The 21,858-nt window shown below is 38.4% G+C and overlaps 1 protein-coding gene across 4 annotated transcripts; it reads left to right on the forward strand.

The window, feature by feature from the left end:
* Nucleotides 1–44: 44 nt before the first annotated feature.
* LOC124260630 (thyrotropin-releasing hormone receptor-like) lies at nucleotides 45–19,899 on the forward strand. 4 transcript variants are annotated; one of them, XR_006894139.1, is made up of 8 exons: nucleotides 45–1,057; nucleotides 1,299–1,482; nucleotides 1,827–1,919; nucleotides 2,388–2,442; nucleotides 4,002–4,078; nucleotides 13,034–13,217; nucleotides 14,721–14,813; nucleotides 15,018–15,244. XR_006894139.1 is itself a non-coding variant. In XM_046694951.1 (7 exons), the coding sequence occupies exons 1-7, from the start codon at nucleotides 908–910 to the stop codon at nucleotides 19,878–19,880; spliced, it is 720 nt and encodes a 239-aa protein (XP_046550907.1). In that variant the 5' UTR covers nucleotides 45–907; the 3' UTR covers nucleotides 19,881–19,899. The 4 variants fall into 4 exon arrangements, 3 of the variants coding, with proteins under 3 accessions (XP_046550907.1, XP_046550908.1, XP_046550906.1); XM_046694951.1 differs by lacking the exons at nucleotides 13,034–13,217; nucleotides 14,721–14,813; nucleotides 15,018–15,244 and adding exons at nucleotides 17,042–17,118; nucleotides 19,797–19,899; XM_046694952.1 differs by lacking the exons at nucleotides 13,034–13,217; nucleotides 14,721–14,813; nucleotides 15,018–15,244 and adding an exon at nucleotides 7,036–7,465.
* Nucleotides 19,900–21,858: the final 1,959 nt, after the last annotated feature.

Below are 21,858 nucleotides of genomic sequence, written 5' to 3' on the forward strand. Positions count from 1 at the left end.
TGGGATACGATGACATGTGTCAATCAAGTCAACGAGCCTGACCATCCGATCCCGCTAGTCGCCTTTTAAGAGAAGCATGGGTTACTGAAGATCAATTCCAACCCGGATCTTTACGGGTCGAACTATTAGTGAACACTAATCTGAGCATTGCCATCGATAATAATGATTCCGTACACTCTCTTCAAGCCGGAGTTCAAATAGTGGCCTGTTTCCAGTATGTCACATCATATCCGAACTCTGGACTTTAAACTTTAAACGGCTGCTTTTCCTCCCACGTTAAACTGATGCATCTGTTCACGGAAGCGTTACCCAACTCACACACTGAAACTATAGCATTCCAGCATCAAGCTGCATGCAAACGCACGATGATGACCTTTCATGTTGCAATTTAATCGTGTCAGTGAATATCAAGCTAGTAATTATTGGCCTTTACAATATATGTGCAGTTTCAACCCGCCCAAGTATCCCGCCGACCTTAATGATTTACAATTACCTCTTGTACCCGAACGTCATTTTCTTGTCTGAACACATTCCACAGCAGAAGAGATCAACGGGTAAGGACTGCGTGGAGGATCTGTTTCTACTCCTTAAACATGGATGATGAATATTTCAACTCGAGTGACTACACATACGACTATGATTACAGCAGTGAAGCGGCAATACCATACGCGACGCCAATTGTAGTCAACAGCGTTCTACTATACATTGGAGTCTGTGCCAACATATGGATGATCAGGTCTCTCTACAAATCATGGAAGACAGGCAGCAGGATGCATTTCTACCTCCTTGCCATTTGTGTTGCTGATTTGCTGGGCTTGTGTGTTCGATGCGGAGTCACCATTGGCGTTCAGGCAACCGTTGTATGGAGAGGCGGATATTATGGATGTAAACTTTTGCAGGTTTTCAGATGTTTGGAGGTACTATGTCCCATCTCATCCTGGCTGGATTCAATATCGATAATCTTTTCACCATCACCTGTAGTCGCTCCATCAAGGCGTTGCGTATCGTCTTCCTGCTGTTGTCCGTTGCAACTGCCTTTATTGCCAGTGCCGTTAAGGTAAGCACATGCTGAGATTTACGTTTTAAACTGTATTTAAGTTGCTTTATGCGGTATACAAGCCATACCAGAAAGATAAGGATTTTGAAGTGGAATCGAAACTGTATTTTACTGTGTCAACGGCTAAGTATTTGATCATTTGGCAAAGAGCTATGTATTTGTTTTGGTTTTCATATTTCCATTTCTTTACTGCAAAACAAGACCTGTTGATTTAAAGTTGCATCTTCTTGTCTCATTTCAGTTCTACTTCTACCATCTGTTAAACGCGACGTACAGAAGTCAGGAAATGTACGTTTGCCTTATGGATGTAGAAACTCGTTTTGCTCCGGGTCCATTGGTGCACATGGCGGTGTATTTCCTACTTCCACTTCTCATGATGATACTGATTGGTCTCCCATCATTATTTGTATGGTGCTGCAAAAAGGGTAAATAATATAAGATATATTTCTTTGAACACGTATCTTAGCACACACTCCGGGTTATTATGCAGGATTATTTGGTTCCACAAACTGTAATATGTAGAAGAAATTCATTCATCCACCCATACACACGCACGCACGATCCATACATGCTTAGTTTTTGCTCTTTGTTGATTGGGCAATTATAATGATGTCAATAGACAACACAAAAATCGATATTTTATTATTAATATATCTATAATATCCTGATATATCATAAAGGGTGGTTTAAATGTATGGTCCAAGAAGTATTTTGTGGCAAGTGTAAGTACAATACTGTTTACAATGTGTCAGTGTTACTCTTTCTTCAGGAACACTCAGCTATGAGAAGATGACACGTGACGATGACTCCTCAACAGACCTTCAGTTCATTGGCAGAGATATTGGAATAGTGTTGGCTTACGGTATGGATAACTGATATGAATATTTGTATCACTGAATGCATCTTTTTGTGTCCCTGAAATAGGTGATGATGAGGCTGACAAAAAAATATGAACACAGAGAATCTTCTGGGTTTCATCTTCTTTTTATTGTTTAGTACAACGTTTCAGGTAGAACTAAAGAACAGTAACTGTTAATTCTGCCCGTGACGTCACAGTGCTTATGACGCATTTAATGACACACGTGATGGGTCCAGAACAAGCCCTGAAACGTTGTACTAAACAATAAAAAGAAGATGAAACCCATAATATTCTCTTTGTTCATCAAACAGCATCTTCTAAAATGCCAATCAAGCAACTGACAAAAAATAGTTTAAAGTATAACTACAAACATGTATCAATATACAAAGAAAATATATGTAGACCGTATTATACAGCTATTTCGAAGTTTAATGCACGAAAAATTTATGCACATACAATATATTTTTTCAGATGTAGTATTCTTCCTCTGCTGTGCTCCGGTGACTGGAAATGATTGGCTCTTCAGGTAACGATATGGTGACCTGAATACATATGTGAGTGAGTGAGTTAAAATTTAACGTCACCTCGGCAATATTTCAGCCATATAGTGACGAGAAATGTTGGGCATATACAACAAATACAAGTAGGCAAATAACTAGTCATCGACGGACTGTAAAATAACTAGAGTATCACAGATATGGATATAAAACTAGCATGGAAAACTAAAACATTTTAATTAAAGCAGATAATGCAATATAAAACACCGGCTATAGATCGCCAACAACTGAAGGTAGATCACCATACTAGGGACCATGGGACTTACAGTGCCTTTGCTACCTGCATGGACCCGAGCTTGATTTACACCATCCCTTCAGCCATTGGCGATTATGCTGAGATTTGGCCATACATTAAAATGACAAAAATACTTCGATTAAAAACCTGGTAGACTTAAATTTGCTTGAAGTGTTTTGGGACTTACGTACCCTCTCAGGAGGACAATATTTTTACGCTACGTCAACCCCCTTCGAAGGCACAGCCACTCACAAATTCAGTTTTTTACTTAAATCACGAATACTAAAAATGCATGTATGTATATCAATCACAATTCATCTATCAGTTCTATTTCTTTTAAAAATTCGATAATAAAATGATAATTGACATTATTAAAAAGATCCTTAACAGTTTTTACTTTGAAATATTTATCCCTTGTGAAGGAAAATTCAACACAGTCAAGCAGTACATGCTTGACCGAATACATATGGAACATCACTACCTGTTACTGACATGTATCATTTATAAGACAAAGTGGCCCAAAACAATCCGGGTAAGAATTGAGTGAGTTGGGTTTTACGCCGCTTTTAGCAATATTCCAGCAATATCACGGCGGGGACACCAGAAATACGCTTCACGCTTCATGCTTGTCATCTACTAATTGTTTCTTTTGAAGGAAATAGGATTGTTACATAAATTTTGAACATGGTACTTTGTAAATGGTAGTATAATTTAGCAGCTGAGATTATTAGTGGCGGTATCCTCAAGAGAGGTTGAAGTACCTTAAAACTATTGTCCTTCCGAGAGGGTACATAAATATTTCAGTGTCAAAACAATGAAGGACCTTTTATCATTTAATTATCATTTGCTAATTGTTTTTTAATAGGAACTTTAATTGATAGATCAATTTTGAACAGTATGGTATGTAAGTAAGTAAGTTTTGTAAGTACCATAAGGCCACGTCTTTCAAAGTGCATTTATTACTACCACATGTTTATTCGTAGAATATGTCTTCGTTATATATCTTTGGCTAAATTTGTCATAGTCGCCAACATCTGAAGGGACGATGTAAATCCAGCTTAGGTAGCAAAAGCACTGAAAGTCCACACGGTCCCTAGTGTGGTGAACTACCTTCATCTCTGAAACGCTACAGATTTTACAGACCTTTGGTGACTGGATTCGAACAACTTGTATTTATTGTGCATGCAAATCTTTACCCGTCACTATATGGCTGAAATATTGCCGAGGGGACGTTAAGTTTAACTTTCTAACTCATGTATTATATTCATGTATATTTTCTATTTCACTCTACAGATATTATTCAATTACGGCACACTTTGTTATGATCTTCCTGGAGATAGCAAACCCATGTCTCAACCCATTCATATATGGTAAGTAGTATAAAGAGTAATCGTGTGTTTTTTACACAGTAATGTCTATTTTCGTGCCTTTGTTCACCAGAGGGATACTCGTATTTGTAATATATCTCAAACAGAAAAGATTTAGGTTTGATTACTCACTAAAAGATTAAGATTTCGATCGGTGGCAAGTTATGTTCATGTATCAAAATGTACATATGTCAACCTTCTGCCACGCCGTGTAGCTACATCTGTTCATAAGCATGTGTGATCGTTATACATACAACTCGGAAATACATACATTGATAATAGTTCTGAAGAATCACTACTCCATAGCTTCACACAGAATGAGGAATGCATCCGCCAATATTCCATTGAGTACACACCTCAGGTTCCTAAAGGAGTGAGTGAGTGAGTTAATAGTTAACGTCACATCGGCAATATTTCAGCCATATCGTGACGGGTCCTAAAGCAATAAGTGTCACTGATACTTAGACAAAGGCCCATCGACATCTTTAGCAATGTCATGAAGATGGTGTTACTAAGATAGGAACAATTGAAGCATTGACCTTCAGTTTATGAAAACATAATTAATACAGTTGAACACTTGAGGGGTAAGTAGGAAGTACAGAATTTGATTGAATGGAATATTTACAAACTGAAACAAGTGTCCAAACTTTATCAACAGCCAAATGCAACAAGTCATGACTTGTCTCTCCACTGTGCAAAATGTTATCAAGTAATGTTGAATGTTCTTTGAGTTGCCACTGGAATAGTACGTGATGAGCACCCCCTTAAAATCAATTCAACTGATCCATCAAGGGTTATCAGAAAGATTAACGTTTGCCTTTATGCATGAAGGTACCCATGTAGCACCATAACGTACCTATATTTTGTTCTGTGTACAGATTCTTGTCATGAAACAAATTCATGTGCATTGCATGTATATGTCAATTTTTCTGTTTTTGCCTGTACAGAATACACATTAAGCTTTGAGAGTACAGATATTCCATCAGCTCAAACAAAATACAGTAAAGCGACAAACGTGACGCATGGGTCATAGGACGTCATGTTTGGCATTATTGTGATATGGTGATAAATATCAACAAAAACACCAAGAGCAAACAAGAAACAACAATAGGTTAATAAAATTAATAATAATGGAATAGGGTGACAAACATTTTTTCACTCTTTCTATATACTGAGTCAAAAAAGAAACTTCACATTCTATCTTCAGGGCACTATAAAAAACAAGAGATGGTAAGATGGTTAAATTGTTATTAATTCATTGCTGAGATCTGTGTGATGTACTCGATACACTGACAGTGCCATAATCAGTTCCATTAGGCTACACCGCCGTTCCAAAACATGGGTATGCAGAATGTCAAGTCACAAGAATAAAAATGCGAAATTTCTCAGTTCAATATCGTGTATGGCCGCCCCGCGCATTCACCACTGCCAAACACCGTGAACACGTGGTTGGGTATTCTGCGCCATTGCTCTTGCAAGGCAGCGCCAAGTTCCTGCAAATTCTGAGGTTGGTTCCTAAGACCACGAAGCCTTGTCCCAAGTGCATCCCAAACGTGCTCTATTGGATTAAGGTCAGGGGACCTCGATGGCCAGTCGATGACGTTGATTCCAGCGTTTTGAAGGAAATTTCGTGTCAACATCGCGGTATGTGGCCGAGCATTATCATGCTGGAACTGTAGACCTGGGCCATGAGCCGCCATGAAAGGAACGAGTTCAGGGGTGAGCACCTGGTCGCGGTAAGCAGCAGCTGTGAGGTTTCCACGGATTACTAGAAGTCGGGAACGGTTGTTCCCACAGAAAGCACCCCGCACCATGCAACTTCCGCCCCCGAATCTGTCGACTTCCTGTACACAACATTGGGCATACCGTTCACGACGTCGTCTCCAGACTCTATCCCTGCCGTCCGCGAATCTGAGGGTAAACCTGGATTCATCGCTAAAGACGACTTGATTCCAGTCTCTCTGGGTCCATCGGAGGTGACGTTGGGCCCACAGCAGACGTTGACGTTGATGAAACGGCGTCAATATTGGCCAACGATATGGACGTCGAGAATGGAGATTGGCAGCCCGCAACCGATTTCGAATGGTCTGTGAGGACAGTCGACCTCTAAACATCTCAGCCCTGGTTCGTGTAGCCGGCAGAAATCTGTCACGTAGGTGACGTAGGACGATTTGACGGTCTTCTGCTCGTGACGTCACACGTGGACGACCCGACCTTGGGCGATCAGAAGTGGTACCAGTTTGTTGTAGACGACCTCGCAAGTCATACACAGTACGACGGCTGCATCCCATTGCTCTTGCGACGTCAATAACTGATCTTCCCGCTTGCAACATGCCAACGGCACGTTCACGTTGCACATTTGACAATCGTGGCATTTCAAGTACCGTTAGAACTGTGGTTTAAAAGTGTTTTTTCAATTCTTGAGGCCAATGCAAACACGTGCATATGAAGAAAACTTCGATTCAAAGATCACGTGATCGACTGCACGTGCAAAACCTGATTTGGCACTAACGTCATTTGCACGACGAATGGATGGGTTTGAGTGGGTTTTGCTAACGTTTTTCTAGAGTCGAAAGATAGGGATCCCATTTCGGATACATAGATGTATCATCAGAGAAAAATTATTCATTATTTTTCAAATTACATTTTGTGAAGTTTCTTTTTTGACTCAGTATATTTACATTAGGGAGCTTATGAATATGTATGGTAGTAGTGTTGTGAAATTAATGACAACCTAATTTGTGATTTTGACACCAAAAACGAACAAATAACAGCAATCGGTTAACAAAATTAATTATGGAATATAATAACAAATGAACATTTTTTCACTCTTACAAATTACATTAGGAAGCTTGTTTTGCAACAATAGGTATGGTAGTAATAAGTATTTAGAAATTGATGACACACTAATATGTGATTTACATCTTCAATGTTGTGGATAAATCCTTTTATCTTTTCAGCCATATTCAACTGCATTGGCAGACGGAGGGAAAGAACTACTCCTGGACTGTAAAAGTCAGAATAGTCACAATCCTAAACAATGACCGGAACGAAATGACGACCGATGTTTACGTCTTAAATCTATTTTTCTTTGTGGAACTTCTTCTATAACCATGATATAGATTTGTTTCGCATGGACATCGCCTATGTAGGTATTGTATATACATGTGCACCATTCTGTATCTATACACACGTTTAGGGGTCACAGAAAGTATACTTCAACGATTTAAAGTTTGGGTATTGTTAATAGGAGCGACAAAACCCTTTCTACTTCCAGAAGAAATCTCTGTTAAAAGCAGAGTCGATTGAACAATTGTGACAATATCATGTGAATATCTTTGAATCTAGAAAAAATCAAATCTATACAAGATTTGAGAGAATTGAGCACATGTTGTGGAGACATCAAGGCGTGGATGTATCACAACAAACTAAATCTGAATAGTGACAAGGCGGAATGCATTGTCCTGGGGCCACAGAAAAGGAGATCACAGTGTGGTCTTACATTTGTCAAGTTTAATAATACAAACATCCAAATTGCTGACAAGGTCAAAGACCTTGTGTGAATATCGACTCAGATGTGTCACTGGATGATCATGTTTCCCATCTAGTTCACAGCTGCTTTGCTCAACTGCGCACTACTGAACATATCCGACCAATATCTCACCACCGAATCGGCCACCACTCTTCTCCTGTCTCTAGTTATGAGCATGATTGATTACTGCAACTCTCTTCTAGCTGTTACCACTAAGGCACAGATAAGGAAACTACAGCGTATGCAGACCGCTGCTGCACGTGTAGTGACCCAATCATGGAAATCTGATGACGCTCTGCCACTCCTTCATTCTTTACACTGGCTGGCCATTCACTACAGGATTCAATTCAAGCTTCTGTGCCTCACTTTCCGCTGTCTGTCTGGATCTGCGCCTTCGTATCTGGCCCAGTCCCTCACACAGAACCGCCCGTATCGCTCTCTCCCTTCTCAGGATAAACGTTTGCTCGTTATCCCCACTGTGAGGACTTCTACATATGGTGAAAGGTCCTTCTTGTATGCAGCCTCTACAACCTGGAACCAACTACCTCAATATCTATGTGACTGTACAAAACTTTCTACTTTTAAATTCCTACTAAAGACTCACTTCTTCAGATTAGCCCATGAGTACAAACAATAACCCATTGAATTGTGTTCCATGTATCTGTAGTCTTTCATTTTCTCTTAGTGTCGGTTTTGTACATACTTCTATGCCTTGCGCTTTGAACATGTTATACATGGAAAATAGTGCATTACAGGCATGCTAATATTATAAGATAATCCAGTGAGAAATAAGGCTATTAATAAGTCAGAAATACCCGTTTGCTTTAGTGATGTTTTACGGCATGGCTATTGCCCAATTCTTAAACGGATTTATACGAGCTTCAACGATATACAACTACAAACACAATTCTCACAATCCCATTGAATGCTTAGTGTGTTCCGACACAAAAATAAATTTTGATTTGCATTGTGATAGAAACACGATTTGATATGGCGACATGTTCACCTCACACAGATGTTCATATGTTTTTATTTCACTTCTCTGCTTATCTGTGCTGGGCCAACTTACACAAAAACCCCGGCTACTTCTGTGATAATTGCTCCACCTTTATATGCCCAGTATGTGTAAGTTTTCTTGACGTATACATGACATGCCGGACACTCGCAATGTTCTGTATGCTGAACGACCTGCTCTGTGTCAACATAGTATGATACCACGATAACGTCTACATGGAACCATGCGACAAAAGGTTGTATAGATGTATACTGAATTCACTTCACTGTCTCTAACAGCCGTTCTTGGCAATACATCTACACACTCCCTGTTTCCTAGCCTGAATTACGTGTACTAACGCTCTATCGAATCAATTATTAATATTCATAAAAAAATATAGTTACTCTGTTGAAAACACATTCAACACACACGTCGGTAACGACCACGTGTACTCCTGTTCATTGTATTCCATTTTAGTTAGCCTGTCAATCAGAATTTATCTTTGCATTGATTGCTATATATTCTTCAAAGTTTTGTCCCAATTTGTATTCATGATTACGCCTATTCATGTTTTCTTACAAAAGCTAAATTATTCATCTTTTTATTGTGTGTTTTCTACTGTTTAGACTTCTTCTCAGAGATAAACATACATAGTTGCACACTGCGTTTTCATATTTCAAAGAATATCCTCTGCATATTTGGAATAGTATTGAGTGGGGCTTAAAACTAAACTCACTCACTCATTCACCTATGTTTGATGGCATATATTAGTGTCTAAATCACATACAGTTTTGTGTTTTAAGACTGAGTCTTTTAGTCTTTATGGCTGAGACTAATCAGATGGTTACTCTACTGAACTCAAAGGTAACCACGTTTAACCTGACACCACGTGTACTAACATACAACTTGATAGACACGTGTGTTTCTGTTAACGGTAAATTTTGAAGTACGAAAATGAAACTAGAAGCGCCAGTAATGCGGTAGAGTGAGTGAGGAGTGGTAGGGGATGGGCACTACTGATGGTGTGTCATTTTACTGGAAATGGTGATAGTTCACATGATTGATAAAAACCTCGTTAATAGTGAGTGAGTGAGTGAGTGAGTTTTACGCACCATTCAGCAATATTCCAGCTATATGGCGGCGGTTTGTAATAATCGAGTCTGGACCAGACAATCCAGTGATCAACAGAATGAACATCGATCTGCTCGATTGGGAACCGATGACATGTGTCAACCAAGCCGGCGATCCTGACCACCCGATCCCGTTAGTCGCCTGTTACGACAAGCTTGGGTTACTGGAGGTTCATTCTAACCCGGACCTTCACGTTTACAGGTTCTATGTCGAAAAAATCAAGGATTATAATCCGCGCTAATGATCCATCGAACTATACAAAGAATACGCTAATGAACCAAAGGCAGGATGCCCCATACATATGTTTCGGAGTAATATTCCTAATTCATTGAACATGAAAATGTACAATTTAAAAACAGAAACGCATAACCCAGAAATCTGTTGCGAAAATGTTGTATTTTCAAACATGTAAAATTCGTCCACAAATAGACATTAGGAAATGAATTTTTGCATCGGAAGGAAATGTCTATACAACCAAGTGGATCATTTTAGAAAATGGAGGACGTTGAGCTCCATGGTGACGACGTAGCACGGGTCCGACGTTGGATCTCTTGGCTCTCAGTCCAATCTCTCTCAACCTGTTCCGTACAGTTTGACCGGATATCCTCCGAATTTCAGGCACCCTGGCTGCTGTGCTCTCGCCCGTCCAGTACGATCACGCAAACGTAGTACCCGGATGTACCAATCTTTGGCTACAGTGGTGACTCGAGGTCTGCCTGTACAGGGACAGTCATTTGTTATACCTGTTTGGTTGTAAGCTGTAAGCCGTAAAATCGTGCTCAGACTAACATTCAGACGCCTGGCAACAGAAGATTGGTAATCTCCAGGGTGCATTCTTTCAATGGCGATGTTCCGTGTCGCAGCGTCATGACGTGGCGTAGTGATTACATTTTGAAACTTCTTCAAAACGAGTGCCGATTTCCGAAAGTAATCTGGATTTTTATAGTCAGATAGTGCATGCTCTTTGCTGCACAATTTCAACTAGAAGGCGATTTCTGTTGCGTTGTGGAGATGCTTTTTTCATCCTTGTAAGAAATCTCAGCAAAATCAACATTTTCAGGTAAAATCGATTTTGTACTTGTGCAATTGTGTAAAATCATGTTATCAACACTTTTGGTACATATTTTGACGATTGTTTGAACACAATAAGTAATTAATAGATTTTAAAAAAATACAAAACGTCTATGCGTTTCTTTTTTTGGATAGTATACTTCTATGACGAATGACGAATATAACTGTATGACAATCTATTCTCTACTCTCGTTTACATGTACATATAATTTCCAAAGCATATACGCGTTGATTCATTTCCGCAAAATGGAGACACTGCCACTGAATACACCACTCTTTAGGATAAACATCAACGCCTGTACTGAGCAGAGAGTGGCTGTGCCAACGTTGCAGTACTCGTGTCGTTACTGAAAACATGGACGTTCATCATCAGTTCTTCATCCCATGTGTTTGTATTGCCCACTTCCTTTGCCTTTGTCATCATTTTGGTATCGATATTGGATGGTTAACGACGTTCGTGTGGAGTGTTCGGAATGTGGGTTGCACGATTTTGTTCGACATAAAAGGAAAACTGCCTCCGTTTATCAATCGAGTAGTTTATGAAGAATGTTGCTCTTATGTTATTTCTGAACTTTTGAATAAGATTCATGGGGCGCCCTTTGGAAACTCCCTGGAACAAAACCTGAAAGGTTCTGTCAACAGACAAGCGTCATATAGTGATAACACCGACTGACTGATGATCGCGAACATGCCAGAATATCCTATCTCACCTGTGGCATTCGTCACAAACACATGTAAAGGGCGCGGTACAAGAACATGAAAATAGGGAAATCCACAAACATCCTTTTTGTCAGACACAAATGAGTCAAATTGTTTAATTTCTCTCTCTTACCATGCTCTACAGACGAAAGCAAACCTGGGTGCATAACTACACCTAATAAGGTATCATCGCTAATCAATCATTAAATACCGACATGAGTGTTGCCATTGATGACTGTGTAAGTAAAATGATTTCCTTCACTCCCCTCAAGCCGGGTAGCTCATTCGCCACTTGATCATGCAAGATGCATCATCATGAGGTTCAAATCCCCATTTATGGTACAAGGTCTGTCAGCGAAATATTCCAGCTTCCAGATTTCAGCAAAGTGGTAAACGCCTGAGATCTGCATCGAATTGAACTTTCCTCCGACATAATACTGACACGTACGCCTGTTCAAAGAGGCATTGAACCCAACTCACTCACCATACAATTCTAACATCAAGATGCATGCGATGATGACCTTTCACGTTACAATGTAACCGTGTAAGTGGAATGCCAATCAAGTACTTATTAGCATGACCAAAATTATGTTAGTTTGACCCGCCCAAAGAATCCTGCCGTGATCTACAATTACCTCTTGTATTTGTCAGTTATCCAGTTTGTTGAACACATTCCACACCAGAAGAATTGAACGTGTAAGAACTGCGTGAAGGAGATTCGTCTCGAGCCTAAACATGGATATGGAGTCTGGCAACATAAGTGACTACACGTACGATTATGATTACGACAGTTTTATACAGACAACAACATACACGACGGAAATTGTGGTAAACAGCGTTCTGCTGTACATTGGAGTCTGTACCAACATATGGATGATCAGGTCTCTCTACAAATCATGGAAGACAGGCAGCAGGATGCATTTCTACCTCCTTGCCATTTGTGTTGCTGATTTGCTGGGATTGTGCATCCGATGCGGAGTCAACATTGGCGTTCAGGCAACCGTTGTTTGGAGAGGTGGATATTATGGATGTAAACTTTTTGTAGGTTTTCAGATGTTTGGAGGTACTATGTCCCACCTCATCCTGGCTGGATTCAATATCGATAATCTCTTCACCATCGCCTGTAGTCGCTCCAACAAGGCGTTGCGTATCGTCTTCCTACTGTTATCCTTTGTAACTACCTTCATTATCAGTTGCGTTAAGGTAAGCACATGTTGAGAATGACGTTATGAAATGTTGCTTTATGAGGTATACAAGCTATATCACTATGATTTAGGGGAAATATTACTAATAGGATTTTGACTTTGTACCTCTACGCGGAATCGAAATTGTATTTTCCGTGTCAGCAGTACGGCTGATGTTCAATTTCTGTTGATTTGAACTTCTAACTCTGTCATTTAATTCTGTCCCAAATACATATTAACTATTACTGTTTAACTGCTGTACTCTAAGTAGTTTGTATATAACTGTCAGAAAGAAAGTATACCATATGCGTTTTGAGTTTTAGTTCCCCCTCCTTGTCTCATTTCAGTTCTACTTCTACCATCTGGTTAACATGTCGTACAAAGGTGATGACATATACTACTGCCTTATAGATTCAGGAGCTGGTTATCTTGCAGTTCCAGTGGTTCACGTGGCGGTATATTTCTTACTTCCACTTCTCATGATGATACTGTTTGGTCTCCCATCATTATTTGTATGGTGCTGTAAAAAAGGTGAATAATTTAAAATATATTTCTTGTACTTACACGTATCTTCGTACAAACTCGGCGTTGTAATACAGTATTGTTTTGTTCCATAGACTGTACTATGTAGGAGATATCCATCCATTCTTACGCACGCATGCACACACATATAGTAGCGAGCAGATAAAATGCGACAAACATATTTTTCCTCGGATTCGGTGCCACTCATGAAATAGCCCAAATAATGTGTTTTGAGCTTTATGTAGCTTATACCGTTGTTATGATATAATCTCCCTTGAGTTCACAGACGGCTTGGTCTCGTTGCTTGCAAACGATGCCGAAACTTTAGCATTACGTTACAACACAGCAGAAATCCATTCCTGGCCTTTTATGAATCTGGTATAAAATCTGTAGATTTAAACTTGTGGATTTGACAAATGTACATCGGGCTTCAATCTACCGCAATTTAAAGACATTTTAAACTGGATTTGGGTCAGAGCGAAAGGCTTGTCTCGGTGTGAACGACAGGCGATCGTGCGTCTTGCAGGTGTACACCCAAACTGGTCTGCAACTTGTTGTGAATTATATAAGTCAAGAAAGCCCTGTTGTATCAGAATGGACTATCAGAAGATATTTGCAGCAATCTGGGTGTGTCAAGCGAGTCCCAAAGAAAATCCAGTTAATGACGAGAAAAAGCTCCGCTGATGTACGGAAAGGCAGAGTAAAGACTTTTCAAATGTGATTTTTACGGACAAATCAAAGTTCCAGTTTCATAGCATCACCAGAAAAAGATGGTCAAGAGGTGGTCGTTGCTGTAGAATGGTTCCAAAGTTCTCACCAAGTATCATGATTTGGGGTGGTATTAGAAAACTCGGAGTAACGCCTCTTCTGACTATCGCAGGAAACGTGAATTCACTCAAGTACTGCCAACTTATACAATATAGTAGAATCACTTAAACAACTCAAGACACACCTGTAACTGGTTTGAGACGAATCACGTGACTTCACATAAACATCCAGCAGCATCAACGGAGTCAAACCCCATTGAAAATGTGTGGCAGATAAGGAAAGACAAACTAGAAAAACCAAAGAATTGTCCAACCTCATCAGTTAAATATGGGTAGATCTACCCCAGGGGAATACATCGAAATTTGATAAACAGGATGGAACGCCGCGCCCGAACAGTGTATCGAGAGAAACGGCGCACTAACAGACTATTAACTTGAATATTCTTAAACTTACGTATCCAAAGTAAGTGTATGTAAAATATCTTTAAATTTACTTATGTGAAAAGTCGCATTTTTTCTGCTCTCTACTGTACATGCATCCACAAATGCATATTTTTTGCTCTTTCGTCAATAGCGATTATAATAGGGATTATAATGAAGTCAATCGACAAGAAAAAATCGGCAATATATCTCTAATAGTCCGATATATCGTTAAGGATGGTTTTAATTTAAGGTCCAATAAGTATTTTGTGGCAAGTGTAAGTACAATACTCTTTACAGTGTGTTAGTGTTACTCTTTCTTCAGGAACACTCAGCTATGAGAAGATGACACGTGACGATGACTCCTCCACAGACCTTCAGTTCATTGGCAGAGATATTGGAATAGTGTTGGCTTACGGTATGGGTGACTGACCTCGATGTGAATATTTGTATCACTGAATGCATCTTTTTGTGTCCCTGAAATGGTTGATCATGAGACTGACAAACAAGAGTTAAGAGGATAATTACAAACATGTATCAATATACAAAGAACCTATATGTAGACCGGATTATAGAGTACAGTTATTTAAAAGTTTAATGCACGGACAAATATATTTTTCAGATGTAGTATTCTTCCTCTGCTGTGCTCCGCTTGTTGGATATAATTGGCTCTACAGGTAAGGTTATAGTGACCTGAATACATTTGGAAGATCACTACCTGTTACTGATACGTATGATAGATAAGACAAAGTGGCCTATGACCATCCGGGTAAGAATTGATACACCCATGTTTGTCGTAAGACGCGAGGTCAGGTAATCGGGCGGACTACATCATCATCTACAACAACACAGAGATACTAAAAAGAACGTATCTACATCTTATCTATTTGTTGAATACATTATACAACCAAGAATAAGTTACATTTAGAGTTGACTGTAAACAGTGTCTGTAAATACGTATATTCAAACCGTCAATGTAAATTATATCGTTACTGGTGTCGAATACAAACACGTAATGTCAATGAATATGTCACTATGCCGTAGTGGCTCATCTTTGAATAAGTGAGTTGGTAAGTTAAGTGTCAGGCCGCATTTACAGTTGGCTAATGATGTTTCAGTTTGACATGAACCACTTTGGTATTTTGATGTGGTAGGTCTTAATAGTTATAAACGGTGAAAGACTGAAATGGACATAAAAAGATCGAACTAGTTCCACAACAATGAATAGATTGATCAGTAATGAATTGACAGTTCAAAAAGTCATTGACATAAATATGTGAAAAATATTTAAGCTTATTTATATTTCTTACATCATCCATTCTAATTTGAGACAAGAAATGCATTTAATTCATGGAAATAATTCCTAAATCAATAATTAATAAAGAGAGAATCCAATCGTATTTTCAGTGAAGTAAAATTCTATGTCGTCTGCCAGTGGGGTCAAAACATAGAAAAAGTTCAAAACATTTAAAATCACTTTTAATACTCATTTCCTTACTAAAACTAATAATGAAAGTGACAAGAAGCTTTACTGAGATAAAAGAAATAAAACTTACTCTGTGGGGACTGTGTAAGTGTCTAACTTTCTTTATTAATGGTTTCTAAAAATGAGCTGCTGAAAGCAGACGGCTCACAAGTCTATCTCTTTCGCGAATATTTAAACTTAGGGAGGTAAATCTGGTAGGATAAACTGAGTGAAGAATTCATAAAATCATTAATCGGTGTTACAGAGCAGTTAGTGTAAATCCTAGTCTGTCTCACAGTCCCTGAACCACATTATTTTCCCTACTGCCAAGCCCTCTCTGCAGTGCTAGAGCCCTAAATAAAGCAAGTCTAGATTTCCTCAGGTTCTGAATCTCTGGTGCTTCTAGGGCTCCTTTTCAATTTAAATGGGCTTGTTTGTTATTATCAAAATTATATATATTCAGAGACTAAGCATTAGTCTATGTAAATCCGTGTAAGTCTGTATAAAGTGTCATCTTACAGTAGGAGGTGGGACCCAATGTGATGCTTTTCGTAATTCATCGTATGTAGGTTTCATGTGTTATATTCATGTTTTCCCATCACAAAGGATAACTACTTCAGTGTCAAAACAATGAAGGACCTTTTTACCTTGTTAAGGATCATTTACTAATTGTATTTTTAAAGAAAATAGAATTGTTAGATAATTTTGAACGAAATCTTCTGTCAAAAGATAAATGGTATTTTATAAATGGCAGTATAACTTAGCAGCTCCCATGGGAGGTTGAAGTACCGTAATATCATTGATATAAGACCACTTCTTTCAAAGTGTCTTATTTCTACCACATTTGTATTCGTAAAATATGTGTTTATTTTATATCTTGGCTAAATTTGTCATATTCGCCAACATCTGAAGGGACGATGGAAATCCAGCTAGGGTCCAGGCAGGTAGCAAAAGCACAGTAAGTCCCCACGGTCCCTAGTGTAGTGATCTACCTTCATCTGTGGTACTCTAGTAATTTTACAGTCCTTTGACTGGATATTTAACAACCTGTATCTTTTATAATATGTAATGTAATAATTATGTATGCAAATCTTTACTCGTCACTTTATGGCTGAAATATTGCCGAGGTGAAAGTTTAACTCACTATTATATTCATGTCTATTTTCTATTTCACTCCACAGGTTTCATTCAATTCCGGCACACATGGTTACGATCTTCCTGGAGACCGCAAACCCATGTCTCAACCCATTCATATATGGTAAGTAGCATGAAAAATTAATCGGGTTTTTTGACACGACTTCACGACTTCAGTGTCCTAATTCACCAGAAGGACACCCGCATTTGTATTACACGTATATCTCAAAAGAAAGGATTTAGGTTCAATTACTCACTAAAAACTTAGAAATCAATCTTTCAATCGGTGATAAGTTATAGCATTCCAGGTGGAAAGAGATCTCAACAACAACACTATGTCCATGTATCAAAATGTACGTATGTCAACCTTCTGCCACACTATGTAGCCAGAGTAGTACACAAGCATGTGAGATCGTTATGCATACATTTCGGAAATCCATACCAATAGTTCTGAAGAATCACTGCTCCAAGGCCTCACACAGAATGAGGAGTGCACCCTCTTTAACACCCATATCCTTCGCCAATGTATCCATGGTATTTTATACAGTACAACCAGAAATTATTGAGAATTTAAGATTGTAATTTGTTTAATTTTTTTCACTCATTACTCACGTATTAAATATGTGAATAATAGCAGAACATAACTCAAGATTCAAAGACAGGTGAACAGTTAGTATTTCAGTGTATTAGGAAACAGCCACACAGAACTTTCATCTGAGAAAATCACATTGTCCCAGTTAAAATTTCTATGCTATAAGCACCAGTTCAATCTTCGCCCCTTTTTTTCAGGTTTCATGATCGGTGATGGAATTCCTCGACTTTTCTGCCAACCCATTGCTTGTAGTTCAGTTCTAATTATCTCCTTACAGGCAACCACAGTTCCTCTATCAATCATATCCAGCCTTAAGTTTTCTAAACGCCTTCGTTTGTTTTAGAAACAAGAATACCAAGCCGCCTCCTGTCACCGACAGTCAATTTTCTGGGCCTACCTGCGCCTCCCTGGTGCTCAATGCCATATCCATTTGCAATATTTTTCAAAACACGATAAAACAGTGGACAAAGGGATGCCTGTTCTACTTGAAATGACTTTAGCTGATCTGATGTCCTTGTTATAATACTCTAAAATCAACTTTCCCTTCTCTAAATCATCCATACTGAGGATCACTGAAAATGTCGTCTGCTAGCAAGTAAACAAAAGGGGATAACTCTTCAGAAACTAATGAAAAAGGATTAACGGAGTTGTCTCTCTTGAATGAAACCAAGCACTTGATAGCTGGTCAAGGTTGTTTATACTGGAAATCCAATTAAACATATTCCTAAAATTCTAAATAATTTCTGGTCATACTATAAATGGTACTGGTAGTATAAATTAGCAGCTGCGATTGTTAGTGGCGTTATCCAAGGGAGGATGAAGTACCGTAAATTATTGTCCTGAGAGCTTACATAAGACCACGTCTTTCAAAATGTATTTATCTCTACCACATGCTATTTGTAGAATATGTTTCTTTTATATCTTTGGCAAAAGTTGTCATATTCGCCAACATCTGAAGGGACGATGTAAATCCAGCTAAGGTCCATGCAGGTAGCAAATATACTGTAAGTCCACATGGTCCCAAGTGTGGTGATCTACCTTCAGCTATTGGCGACTTATAGCCTGTTTTAGTTATTGTATTATCTTCAGTGGTAAAATAGTAAAATATTTACATGCTAGTGTTATACACCGTCTGTGATACTCTAGTTATTTTTTCGGTGACTGGTTGTTTAACAACTGTATTTATTGTGCAAAACATTTCTCGTCACTATATGGCTAAAAGTTTGCAGAGGTGATGTTAAATTTTAACTCACTCACTCACTTCATATGTATTCAGGTCACCATATCATTACTCACTCACTCACTCACTCACTCACTCACTCACTCACTCACTCACTCTCACTCACTCACTCACTCACCCACCCACTCACTCACTCACTCAAGTTCCTAAACGAATAAGAGTCAGTGTCATTAAGACAAAGGCCCATTGACATCTTTACAATGCCATGGAGATGGTGTTACTAAGATAGGAACAACTGAAGCATTGACCATCAGTGAATAAAATGGTGATTGTACTTGTTAAAACATAATTAATACAGATGATCACAAGAGGGAAGACATACGAATTTGACTGAATGGAATTTGATGTCATTACAACCTGAAATATGTGTCCGAAGTTGATCAATAGGTAAATGCAACAGTTCATGGCTAGACTCTCCTCTGGGCAAAGTGTTGAATGTTCTTTGAGTTATGTTCTATTACGTCAAGGGTTATCAGACAGACTAACGTATGCTATTATGCAAGAAGGTACCAATGTGGCACCATAACGTACCTATATTATGTTCTGTGTACAGATTCATGACATAAAACACATTCTTGTCCAGTGTATGTATATAGCATCTTTTCTGTTCTTGTCTGTAACAGAATACAACTTATGCTTTGAGCGTACACATATTCCATCAGTTAAAACAAAATATAGTAAAGAGACAAACATGACGCATAGGTCATAGGACGCCCGGTTTGGCATTATTGTGATATGGTGATAAATGTCAACAACGACACCAAGGGCAAACAAGAAACAGCACACGGTTAACAAAATTGATTATGGAATATAGTAACAAATGAACATTTGTTCACGCCTACAAATTACATTAGCAAGCTTGTTTGGTAACAATAGGTATGGTAGTAATATTGAGTATTTAGAAATTGATGACACACTAATCTGTGATTTACATCTTTAATGTTTTGGATAAATCCGTTTATCTTTTCAGCCATATTCAACTGCATCGGTAGACGGAGGGAAAGAACTTCACCTGGACTGTAATAGTCAGAATAGTCACAATCCCAAACAATGACCGGAACGAAATGACGACCGATGTCTAATCTCCTTTCTCTTTGTGGAACTGCTTCTATAACCCCGAAATATATATATTTTGAATTGACACCACCTATTGAGGCATTGTATATACATGTGTACCATTCTGTATCTATACACACATTTTGGGGTCACAGAAAGTATACTTCAACAGTTTGATTGTTGTTTAAAAGGAGCGGTGGGGTAGCCTAGTGGTTAAAGCGTTCGCTAGTGACGCCCAAGACCCGGGTTCGATTCCCCGCATGGGTACAATTGTGTAAGGCCTCTTTCTTGTGTCCCCCGTGATAATGCTGGAATATTGGTAAGGCAAAATTGAATTTTCATTAGATAATCCAGTGAAATATAAGGCTATGATGAAAAGCTTCATTAAGGTCAGACCACTTGTTGCCTTTGGTGATCTCTTACAGCATGACTATTGTCCAATTCTTAAACGGATTTATACGAGCTTCAATGATATGCAACTACAAACACAATTCTCACAATCCCATTAAATGCTTAGTGTGTTCCGACACAAGAAATAACTTTTGATTTGTATTGTGATAGAAACACGATATCATTATGGCAATATGTTCACCTCACACAGATGTCCATATGTTGTTATTTCACTTCTCTGCTTATCTATGCTGTCTGTTGATAAAAGATGGTGGAGATGTTGAGAAGTGTATCCTGGGCCAACTTGCACAAATATAACGGCTACTTCTATGATAATTGCCCCACCTTTATATGCCCCATTTGTGTATGTTTTTTGACGTATTCATGACATGCCTCTCAATCTCAATGTTCTGTATACTGAACGATCTGCTATGTGTCAACACAGTATGATATTACTACAACGTCTCCATGGAACCATACGACAAACGGTTGTATAGATGTATACTGATTTCACTTCACTGTCTCTAACAGCCGTTCTTGGCAATACATCTACACACTCTCTGTTTCCTAACCTTGACTGCATTGATTTTTCCACCACAAGGGATAAGTATTTCAATGTAAAAATTGTTAAGGATCTTTTTAATACTGTTAATTTTCATTTAATTATTGAATTTTTAAAGGAAATAGAATTATTAGATAAATTTTGACGAATGGTTTGTAAATAGCGAAATATTTTATTATTGGTTGTTTAGTTTAACTGTGATTGTTAGTGGCTGTACCCTCAAAGGGGGTTGGAGTATTGTAAAATTAATGTCCTCCTATCCTGAGAGGGTACGTAAGTCCCAATACATTCATAGTAAATTTAAACCTACTACTATTTATAATCGTAGCATATATGTTATTTTAATGTATGGCTAGATTTATCTAAAGTGCTAACGGCTGAAGGGATGATGTAAGTCCATCTAGGGTTCATGCAGGAAGCAAATGTACTGTAAGTCCCCATGGTCCCTAGTATGGTGATCTAACTTCAGGTGTTGGCAATATATAGCCTGTTTTTATATTGTATTGTCATCTATAGTTAAAATGTTTTAGTGTTAATTACTAGTTTTAAATTGGAATGTGTGATAAACTAGTTGTTTTACTGTCCTTCGCTGACAGGTTTTTATAATTTACCTTTATCTATTGTAAATTTATAACATGTTTGTAGTCACGATATGGCTGAAATAATGCCGATGTCACTTTAAATCTTAACTCACTCACTCACTCACTCACTCACTCACTGTTTCCTAGCCTGAATTGTGCACTAACGCTCTATCAAATCAATTAATAAAATTCCTCAAAATAATATAGTTACTCCGTTGAAAACACATACAACACACGTCGGTGGCGACCATGTGTAGCATACAGATGCATGTCAAATCTGTTCATTGTATTCCTCTTCAGTTAGCTTGTCAATCAGAATTATCTTAGCGTTGATTGCTGTATATTCTTCAAAGCTTTGTCCTATTTTGTATTCATGATTACGCTTATTTGTGTTTTCTTACAAAAGCTAAATTATTCATCTTTTTATTGTGTTTTTTTATTGT

Source organism: Haliotis rubra, unplaced genomic scaffold, assembly GCF_003918875.1.
Source record: "Haliotis rubra isolate DU_JTF1 unplaced genomic scaffold, ASM391887v1 Scf770, whole genome shotgun sequence".
Classification (NCBI taxonomy): Eukaryota; Metazoa; Mollusca; class Gastropoda; order Lepetellida; family Haliotidae; genus Haliotis; species Haliotis rubra.

What these genes read in the sequence shown, in the direction of transcription:
- LOC124260630 (XM_046694950.1), top strand. Translation starts at nt 12,238, where the DNA reads ATGGATATGGAGTCTGGCAACATAAGTGACTACACGTACGATTATGAT. An exon ending in TCATTATCAGTTGCGTTAAG is followed by an intron (nt 12,706 to 13,033) that starts GTAAGCACATGT and finishes GTCTCATTTCAG; the next exon opens with TTCTACTTCTACCATCTGGT. An exon ending in TGTATGGTGCTGTAAAAAAG is followed by an intron (nt 13,218 to 14,720) that starts GTGAATAATTTA and finishes CTCTTTCTTCAG; the next exon opens with GAACACTCAGCTATGAGAAG.